We start from the raw sequence: 11,259 nt of genomic DNA, 5'->3' as shown, positions 1-11,259 counted from the left end.
CTATAGCATACAAGCTACTGATTCATACGAGGCCTAGAACAGAGAAAATGAATCATCCTTATCATCACACTCAGACAGTCCAAACATCCAGAATGTCATACAGGCTTGAGCTCTTTATTAGTATGGTGGGTTCTCAGGTTACTTCCCGTCTAGGGCCAGCCTCTCTCCCCAGCGTGTGTTTGTGCAGGTGGAGAGCATTATCACGTGTGAGGAGGGTTACGACCCAGTCTGTCATAATCCTGACAGAAAAGAAGAATCACACATCTAAAAGACAGCACCTGGTGAAGGACTTATTTGAAGCAGCCATCTTACCATAGGCTGTACCTCAACATCATCTCTCTCCCTGATACCTGATACAATCTCTTTGTATACACACATCTGCAACGTCCGCAACTTCCTTTTGTCAGTAGAATAAAAGCCGACATGCAGTCAATAAAAAAGGTGTTTCCAAAAGGGTTCTTCGGCAGTCCCAGTGGGACTTTTACCATGTTCCATGCTCCATGTTTCTGCAGAAATGGTTCGACATGGAACTCAAAGGGGTTCTACATGGGACCCAAAAGAGTTATTCACAGATTAGATTACATTCAACTTTATTGTCATTGCAGAGTACAAGTACAATACAACGAAATGCAGTTTAGCATCCAACCAGAAGTGCAAATAGTGATATAAGGGCATGATATAAATATATAAGGGCATGATATAAACAGAACAAGATGTAGTGATAGGTAACTATGTAATATACAGTATGTGCAGAGGTAGTATTGTAAACACAGGCACAGCCGAAGAAGCCTTGTAGGTTCTGCATAGAACCTTTTTTGAAAGTAAATCAATCTCTATCACATTTAATATTGTATTAGCCTACCCATGTATGCTTATAAGCTAAATATGGTGATATGCCCCATGTAGATGGAAAACATCCATATAAGCAACCCGTGGTACTGTTTAACTTTTAAAGGAAGCAAGCTTGAAGAAACACACAGAGCGATCTCTGATCACTGATCTCAAAATCTGTTTGGCAAACCCAGCTGTGAGTCAGCGTCCCAGAGCACATGTTGGTCAACACAGTGATTAGGATTAACTGTGCAACAATCAGGGATACGACACAAACACACTTGACTAACAAACTCAAAGGGTATATTTAATTTCTTCGCTTTTTGAACTCCAATCTTTTTGCTTCCAGAATCATTGCATAAGGAAATGACCAAAGGAGTGCTGATGTCAATTAAAGTTTGCCAAAACTTTTGAAAACCTTCATCATAATTATCCTCCCCCTCTTAATCATTTTTCTCCACAATCTCCCCCCTCTCCTTCTCCTCTTCTCCTCCTCCTCTTCTCCTCTTCCACTTCCTCCTATTGCACCTCTGCTCTCCCTCTCCTAATCATCTTTCTCCTCAAACCACCTCTCCTCCTCCTCCTCTCTTAATCATCTTGCTCCTCAAATTCTCTCTCCTCCTGGTCCTCCTCCTCTACCACCCTGCTGCATCTCCTGTTGACTTGACCAACTGAAGTCTTTCATTTGAGTTGGCTCTGTCTGTCTGTGGCTCTGTCTGTCTGTGGCTCTGTCTGTGATTTAAAGACAGGACTGGAACAATGGTGATAAAACCTTAAAAAATGTGTGGTCTACAGTGCACACATTATTCCCATCTCGGCATCGTTCGAATCCGGCCCATGCCCTGCTGACATGCCCTCTTCTCATTACTTTCCTGACTATCTCTATTCAATAAAATGAAAAATATGAGTGGGACAGATAAATAATTCTAAAAAAGATCATAAAAAGCCAACAGTGTCATCACGTGCAAAAGCTGGAAATGAATCCATATCGAATGATATCACTAACGTTCCCACAGGAAAGGTGAAAGGGGTAGTTTACACGTTTTTGCCCACAGATAAGTCCCAATTTCAGTCAAAATAGAACATTCTAGAGCCAGCACCAGGGTTCTCAGTCCAGTTCCCATGAGAATCATCTCAGGCAGGGCAAGAAGTCACTCCCTTCGACCTCTCTCCCTAAGGACTGCAGCAACAGCAGCCTAAGCAACATAAGATACAGGACGAACTACGCCAAAAATAAATATTATGCATAAATAAATAAAGCAGTAAAGGGTCAACACAACTGAAAAGAGATATAGAGGAGGAACCTTTGACCTATGAACTGCATCCTAATTTTGCTGACTGGTACAGTACTGACTGGTCCAGGGTTGATGTCAAGAAAACTGAGAGTTAATGCAAGTGAATCAAAACATATTCTTCATAAAGACACAAAGTAACTTAGAAAGAGAAGTAAGCAGCCTGGTTTATCCTCCTGCTTGTTTCCTAACCTGTGCAAACAAAGAAGAGAGACCCACACATGGCATCTTTAGCACCAGAGAGGAGATTAGTGGAGGAGAGTTCTGATAGACCTCCCTCAGCTCTCCCCCTCCTCCCCTCCCCCTACCCCTCTCCCCCTTTCATCCAGCCCGCAAAGACAGGGTGTTCTGACAGACCTCCCTCAGCTCTCCCCCCTCCCTCCACCCAGCCCCCAGATAAGAGGGGGCAGAACTATTTCACTTTGGCCATTTCTGAAACTCGACCCTATGCAGCGAGATGGGAGGAAAGCATTTCTCTCTTTTTTGGGACATTGAAGATTAAGAGACTCATTTAGAGCGACTCCTTCTCTCCCCTCCCTCACTTTGTCTCTTGTTCTCTCTCAGTGGCTATTCAGGGGTCAATGTGTTTGTGTCTGTTCTCTCACGTAGCACTGAGGGGCCAGCGAGAGTTGAGAGGAAACAGGAACCTAGCTGCCGGGAGGAAAAGAGAACTTTATTAAGAATTAGAAGAAGCCAAACCGCAGAACAAACAAATCTCAATTAAGAAGAAGACAAAACACAAGGGCCTCCTCTACTTCTCCACGTGGATACCATGTGCATCCTCCTCACCAGTGAGTGAGTGAGTAAGTGAGGTGGGGGGAACCCTATAACCGGGACACCTCTTGCACAGGTGCTAGGACCTGGGCAGGGAGGTGAGTAGAGTGAACACCATGAGGCGAGTGCTGCTAGGCTGGGGACTGATGATGCTGCTGGTTGTGGTGATGGTGGACAGTGTAGCGGGCACTAGTGGGGGAGAAAGAGGAGGAGAAGGAGGAGGTGGTGGTGGTGGTGGTGGCAGAGGGCAGAGGCGTGGAGGAGACAAGCGCAGGAGGCTACACCGCGTTCAACACGGCCAGTGTAGCTACACCTTCATCCTTCCTGAAACAGCTGAGAGCTGCCAGGCCAGCCAAGACCAATATGGAGGTGCCAACGTGGTGCAGAGGGATGCGCCACCCCCTGCCGAGAGCGAATGGTCGGCTCAGAAACTGCAGCACCTGGAGACTGCCATGGAGAACAACACACAGTGGCTGCAGAAGGTAAGAGTCTATGAGTTTGATATTTTAGTTAGTATTTTTGAGTTTCCCATAACTATACTTCATTGTAATAAAGAAAAAGTTGCAATGAATTGGCTGGGCTATTTGGTCACTGTACTGCACTGCAAGTGCACTGAGAGCGAGACAGAGCACCCTTTGCAAACTCAAAGTGCTTACCCTTACCACTGGTTGATGTCATGGGTTTAGCATACAAGAGGGCCCATACAACAGGTTACAGGTGAAAGGGAGAAAAAGTTGACCAAATACAGTGGTCTCTGTCCTTAGCGAGAGCAATGATGTATGTAGACCACACTCTGTTTCCTTTGTTTTTATACTTCTTATTTATTTCATCCCATAAAACATTACCTTCCACCTGGTGTTTTGGCTACTCAATACTCCTATAATTCAGTTAAATGAGAGGAGCGGGAGTATAAGTTCAAATGGAACCTCTACACCATTCATCATCATTACCATGTAGCGCAAGACTAACAATGCTAATCAAGCTTATCTGAAGAGAGCGACTCTAATGAGCCAAGTGAACATTTTATTATTTCTTGTGTCCATTTCAATGGTCGTTACAAGTCAATGTTTTGTGCTCTGTAAGTGCAAAACCAACGAGGTTGGAAAGAGGGAATTCATTATTTTGAAAGATCTCAGCTTTGCTTCATCCAGATTATGCCACATGTAGTTTAACAGAGAAACGAAAAAAAGAAGAACAAAGCGTGTGTGACAAGAGTTTCTGCATGCGAGAAGCGTGCGCTGCGTGTAGCACCACCCACGTCGATAAGACCGCGCAGAGACACGGGTCAAGTCCAAAGCTGCAGTCTGTGTCACCTCAACAGGAGAGGCGAGAATGACCCCTGACGTTTGGGTTCAAGGGGGGTCTGGCTCACCATATCAAATCACTCTCCAACCCAAAACATCAGTGCACGCTAACTCTCTCCTCAACTTCAACTCAATACATTCAATTCAATGTGACTATGGTGGTGTATAGGTTGGTATTAGTCTACAGCACTCCAGCCCAGTGTTTTCTGTCGAATTTCAGTTGATTTCCATGTTTGACTTGTAAACAGCAGTAAGTGAGGTAGTTAACGGCACTTTGTTTACCTTACTGCCAAATGACTGACTTCAAATGAGCCTCATTGGCTGCATGGGCTGAGCCTGGCATGGACAGAGCATGAGGCTATTCCTTTGAAGTGGCTGAGGGATCACCGGGCAACCAGAGAGTCTAGACCAGCTTCACCAAAGACTGGACAGAGAGAGAGAGAGAGAGAGAGAGAGAGAGAGAGAGAGAGAGAGAGAGAGAGAGAGAGAGAGAGAGAGACAGAGAGAGAGAGAGATAGAGAGAGAGAGAGAGAGAGATAGAGAGAGAGAGACAGAGAGAGAGAGAGAGATAGAGAGACAGAGAGAGACAGAGAGAGAGAGACAGAGAGAGACAGAGAGAGAGAGAGAGAGAGAGAGACAGAGAGAGAGAGAGAGACACACACACAGAGAGAGAGAGAGACAGAGTGAGAGAGATAGAGAGACAGAGAGAGAGAGAGAGAGAGAGAGAGAGAGAGAGAGAGAGAGAGAGAGAGAGAGAGAGAGACAGACAGACAGAGAGAGCGGCAGCCAGCCAGACAGACAAAGAGGGAGAGCTGTGAGCTATAATGGCTGTGTCCCAAAAAAAAACTTCACTATGGAAAAGAGCTCTGCCCCATCAAAGAGGCAGGGATGGCTGATTGTATGTACGATTTAGAACAGTTTGAGATATGGCTAGGCCCCAGGTTGCACTGGAGGAAGGTTCCACCACATGCCAAAGGAAGGGGGAATTACATTTATGATGCACAGCCTCCACACTTTATGGACAGCCTCCTACTTCAAATAAATGTGATGTTTTAGTGATGTTTTGTTGAACAGAACCATTCAATAGGAAGAGGTGTATTCTTTGAAGGCCTGCTGATTTCTGTGCCTCATTATAAATTCCAACTTTCTTTCAGGTGCTCATATAAAATTTAAATAAATTATGTGTAAATATTGCGTAGTATCTGTAGATTTTGTATATGTGGGCATCAATCACAACAACTTGTATTATTATCAGAAGGTACTGTTACAGTATATGATATGTGATAGCAGCTGGTGAAAGCGGGAACAAGTCGGCAACTAATCAAAATGTTCTGACTTTCTGAAAAATGTAAATAAATACATAAATACATTCAACAGCTGCTGTCATATAACCTCTGTTTTTCCCACCCACTGACAGCTACACTAACAGTTGTGGTGTATTTTAGAGGTTCGTGCAAGCTGTTTGGGCAGCAAACCAAACAACAGCAACAACAACAACAACAACAACAACAACAACAACAACAACAACAGTGTTTTACTTGAAGACCGCAGAGAAACATTCAGTTTGTTTTCCCCTTGAAGCTTAGTAGCCAGTGTGTACTTCCCCTGGACAACCCAGGCCCAGACCACTGGTACAACTGCAATGTGCAGATGGGAGTGAATGCCTAGGTGTTATCTCAGTGGGCTAACACAGTCTTGTGGCATGCAGGAGACCACGGTTTAAATCCAGTCAATCACATGTGCAGCACTAACACAAGTCAACTCAGAGTCATTCAGAGTCCTATTAGACAGTATAACACAGGGGTCAGCTGCACTGTGTTTCACTGAAGTCGATGGACCTCACACCATAGGTGAATGAAACTGCAGATTATCCGTAAGAACATACTGTACTAGTATCCTACTCCCTCGTCCTTCTTTACATACTTCAAACTGATTTGCCCAATCCATATGACAGCTCTAATAATGTTTAATAGGACTGGCAATCAACACTTGTTATCTTCAAGTTATTCTAACACAGTCAAAACATAATGGGGGGACATTCTGGGAGCTGCTTGAATGGTGCGTTAATTGCACTGTGAAATGACCCTGTAGAAGAGGAATGCCACGTACAAGTTAGAGTCTAAGAGTGTTTTACTACATCAAGCTCGCCCTAGTGAAACAGTGCATTAGTCCCTAAATCCGCTTTAATACGCCTTGTCTCTCCATTCTCTCTGCTTTCATTTCTCCACAGGGAATGATCAGGAATGATTATTAAAGATGGGAGGCAGTGTAAAGGAATGGTCCAGAATGTTTTTTTCCTGCAGGCTGTGGAGTTTATGGAGCGATGTGGGGGTGGGGGTGTCTTTAACAGCCTCGTAAAGGACCTTGTTATGGGACTCCCCTCTAAAGCCAGATCGGCCTAGCCTGATTACCCGCTTATCAACTCTGAGGATCTGACTTCTGCAGGAACACATCAAATAGCCCTTCCAGCCACAGCACTGCCACATGTGGCTGACAAGAACACTTGGTTCAAAGCCTGAAATGTAATAGTGTGCCCTTCGAAACATGTTGAGGAGTGAACTAAGAGAGACAGTGAGTCTTTGATAGTTTCGCGGGATTTGTACTGCTTTAATGGAGTGTAACCAACATGAAACTCAACATTTGTGTATTTATCATAGTATGGGAATGTTGATGTAGACTGCAGTAAACGTGGTCTCTACATGGAAGAGTGTACAATATTACACAGAAACCATGTTGTCACTCTCTTGTCCTAGTGAGCATCAGAGTTGCATTTCTGATGATCTAGGGACATTGTTCTCTTGACGGTCCCAGAAGCCAGGACCAAGAGATATGGAGAGACAGCTTTCAGTATATGCTCTCAGACTATGGAACACCCTACCTGAGAGCCTGAGATTGTCCAAAACTCTGGAAACATGCGAGACCTCAAAACCTATTTATTCAATCTCGCCATCTTAGTTGTTGCTTTATCTTCTTTGCTCTTTATGAAGCACATTGGGTCACATTTTGTAAGAAATGCGCTATACAAATAACATTTGATTTAATTTGAATTTGATTCTGGTAGGAGCGGTGGAGTTAGTGTGCATTGGATTGAATAAAATCAGTAGAGCGAAGAGTTAGTAGAGTTCACTAAAAATGTCTCACCAGTATATGAGTCTTGAGGAAGTGTCTCAGAGATCCTCATGCAGGTCTATGACAAGAAAAATTGCACTCCCAGAGTTGTCATCTGCAGTGACATCAGTCACCAGTGGAGGAGAGGGAAACAACCCTGACATTAACAGTCTCCCAGACAGTGATAAGGACCGCTTTTAACTCTGCTGTAGAGGATGTTGGATTGAGTGTTGCTTCTGTCTCTGGTCCAACTGGTTAATGTCCCAACTCTGACTGATAACCTCAGGACTGCTGGTGTTTCAATAGCTCTCTGTGTTATGGGAGTCTCCGGGTATTAGCTAATGTAGGACTCACTTATACATTGAGATACCTAGTGTACCTAGTGTACATACCTGGTGTACAATGCAAATGATATGACTTGTGCATTGTGCAAAGTTTGACTTACACATTCTGTACATATCTCAATGCAGGATCCTGTAAGAAAATATAAATCATCATGGTATCATACTTTAGAATGATGCTGACAGTAGCCATTTCAGATTGTCAATGCTCAAAAATAAACTCTGTCTTAAGTATGACATGTATTGGCAAGAGTGAAGGTTTACTCATGTATGATATTATCCTCTGTTTTGTGTTGATCTGGTCCTGCATTATTCTGGCTCACTGATTTCGTAATATCCTTGAGACATTTTTAACAACTCTGAGAATATCTGAGCTATTCTGCTATATACGGCTTCGCTAATCAACCAACAGATTTCCCATCGGACGAACATGCTTACAGGGGTCGTCTGTCAATTAGCCTTTCCCATAGAACAGTTTTGAAATGCAGCAGTTGGCAGGGTCACAAAACCATATCCAGCAAAAAGACAAAACATTCCCATTTGTTTCCTTGCAAACAATGACAAGAAGAATTGCACTCCCAGAGTTGTAGAAGTAAACTGGCTCTGACATCGCTGGAGCACAATCTGACCTCATCTCAGATAGATTTGCTGTTAATCAAGCATGTAATCTGGAGTCTGTGCTTGTAATGCCTGGATGTCCCATGGTAATACAGTAACGTGCAGTGCGGCTGAGGCTCGGAAGCCGGCAGGGTAGGATCAGCTAGTCAGGTCTACTGGGACCGGCACAGAACTCAAAGTCACAGCATTCTTTGTATTTTGATATAATCGCTATGCAAAGACACAAGCTAGGCTTAAAAGGGCACTTTACCACGTTTTAACCCATATCCGTTATCTTTAGCAGCTACTAGTGTGGTTTCCCAACACTCAATTGTGTTGAACCCCTGAGGTAGGGGGCCTGCCGCCTAGTAGCAGTGTTACATTACAGCCTGTGAAACAGGCGTCCCACTGCTACAAACAGTATTGCAAGTTTAATTGCAAGTTGCAACAATATCCTTACTTTCCCAGATAAAGTCATTTTAGAATAATAAGGGTAAGGTATTATATAATATTATACACATTAGATTTCATAGACCAGACACACACTGCCTCTGAACATCCCCTGTGTCATCATGTCACATATGAGCTACTGTAACTAGACCAGCTTGTGTCATCACATATGAGCTACTGTAACTAGACCAGCTTGTGTCATCATCACATATGAGCTACTGTAACTAGACCAGCTTGTGTCAGTGAAAGCTAGTCAAAAGAAGTGCACAGGTTCATACACATGTAAGCTAATAATTAATGATAAGGATAAGAAAATGTCTTTCACTCCTATTTTAACTTACAAGAGAACACCTCAAATGCACTGTCTGTGTTGTAGCCCACCCTTATAAGGACATAGGATTGTGACAGACACCGGTCTGTGTTGTATCGCTAAAATGGTTGTGACAGGTAGAGGAGGAGGGGCCCCTAAACTGAACTTTGATTAGGGCCACAACATTTAACATGCACCTGTCAGTACCATATGAGTGTAAAAAAAGTAAGAAGAACAGTATATTCCTAAGAAGATTCCCCCCATGATGCCAAATATATATATATATATATATATATATATATATATATATATATATATACAGTATATGATTTAATTTTTTAAAGAAAAGTGGTGTAAAAAGCAATCAATCAATATTATTATTTCATGTTTATTATTTTTTTTAAATGTTAAGAAAAGTGGTGTAAAAAGCAATCATTTATACTGTCCACAAATAAACTATACACATTAGAACCAAAGAATGTACGGTAAATGATAGTGATGGTACTACAGTAACTATAAACATACATTATGTCAGATTTACTTCTGTTCAATGTGTTCCATTAACAACTTGGCTCAATTGCGTGGAACCACTTACACAACATACTTAATTGAGTAAATCCAGTATTTTTGGGGGGGTGTACAGTATGACAGAGATATTGACGCTGCTAATGATGTCTTAAATTAAGTGAGGATTTATCACGACCAGTTAAGCAGAGTATCTGCCAAACAATTTGAGTCTGGCACCCAATCAGAATGTTTAACAATGATACCAACATTTCATCATTAATTACAAGAATGCTCATGCATTGCTTCTTGGAATGAGTGTCTTTCTGCTATCATGAACACAATCTATCATCAACTGCTTGCCCTCTCCCACTTTAGTCTGACACCAGTAACAAAAAGTAATTTTGCAATTATTCAAGCTTCATGAACTCTTTTGAAACCTCACAGTAGGAACGGTGTTGTGTTGATGAAAGACCATCAGCAAACCTAGTCGTTACTTGAGAATATATCCTAAAACAGAATATATCCTGAAACAGAATATATCCTAAAACAGAGAATATATCCTAAAACAGAATATATCCTAAAACAGAATATATCCTAAAACAGAGAATATATCCTAAAACAAAATATATCCTAAAACAGAATATATCCTAAAACAGAATATATCCTAAAACAGAATATATCCTAAAACAGAAACTCCCTACAAGGAGGTTCTGGGAAGTCTTTGGAACATGGTAGTGTTTCTAATGATAGTAATTGTCTGTTAATACATTTCTTTGAATTTGAATTATATGGATGGTGAACTGTTTGTTGACTTTCTCTCAATGTCAAGGACACGTCAGATTTCAAGAAAAGTCTGTTGGACCACAGACATGATAGAATTCAATGACTCTGCTGAGGAATCTAACAATACATTACAGTGATGCTATAAAGGATATGATGGATTTAATTGCTGTTTTTACAAGACATGGAACTCACATTGTCTGAATGCTATCATTTGGCAATTACTCCAGCAACACATATGTCTCAGGGGTTTAAACAATAAACATTTATTGCTTAGAAGATCTCTTTTCAATTGCAATCCAAATACAATGTACTGATGAGCTGACAAAGACGCTAATGTAATGCAACATCTCCAAAAGGTTCTAGTTGATATATGTGACACCAATTTGTATTTGAACTGACATGAAATGGAGTTAACGCCTGCTTAACATAATCCAATCTTTTACAGGCAGTTGTTTCACTCTAGCTGCTAGCCTAATACATTGTGGTGAACAGATGTGTTAGATTCAATTGTCACACATACATTGTAACAGGCTGTTACATTTTTCTTTTTTAAACAATGCTGCTTTTGCTGAAGGCTCTAGACAAGTCTTAGCCCTGGCATTGTATATTAGGCATGTTGTATGCTTGTTTATGTTAGCTTGAGAGAGGAATCTTTGGTCTTGCACTAACTCTGCACTTTCCCTCTGCACAGGGTCAGCAGCACTGCACTGCACACCAGATTGGTCGCAGCATGATTTGGATTGTTAAGTAAACATGGTTTACTTCCAGCAGGATAGTCATTTTTGATAATGATAATTAATGCAGGAATCTGGCTCAATCAAATATAATCTTAACCCTCCACCTTAGTCTAATTATTGGAGAAAGAAAAGCTCAACTGTTATTCAAGAACTGTTTTGCTTTGCTTTGCTTTAAGTTTGTCCTGCAACCGAACAAAGTTTGTAGTGATGGTGTCCCATGTGTCT

At 41.9% G+C, this 11,259-nt stretch overlaps 1 protein-coding gene across 1 annotated transcript in view; it reads left to right on the top strand.

Moving 5' to 3' along the window:
* Positions 1–3,013: 3,013 nt before the first annotated feature.
* Positions 3,014–11,259, top strand: part of angpt4 (angiopoietin 4) — a gene marked incomplete at both ends in the record, with an annotated part of 64,759 nt that continues 56,513 nt past the window's right edge. Inside the window, one exon of the mRNA XM_080546118.1 lies at positions 3,014–3,379. Within this exon, the coding sequence (XP_080402244.1) occupies positions 3,014–3,379 (366 nt within the window). The remainder of the gene's footprint in view (positions 3,380–11,259) is intronic.

The sequence above is a fragment of the Nansenia antarctica genome (assembly GCF_963989245.1).
Source record: "Nansenia antarctica genome assembly, chromosome: 15".
NCBI classification, from domain to species: Eukaryota; Metazoa; Chordata; class Actinopteri; order Argentiniformes; family Microstomatidae; genus Nansenia; species Nansenia antarctica.
This window is presented reverse-complemented; position numbering and strand designations above follow the sequence as displayed.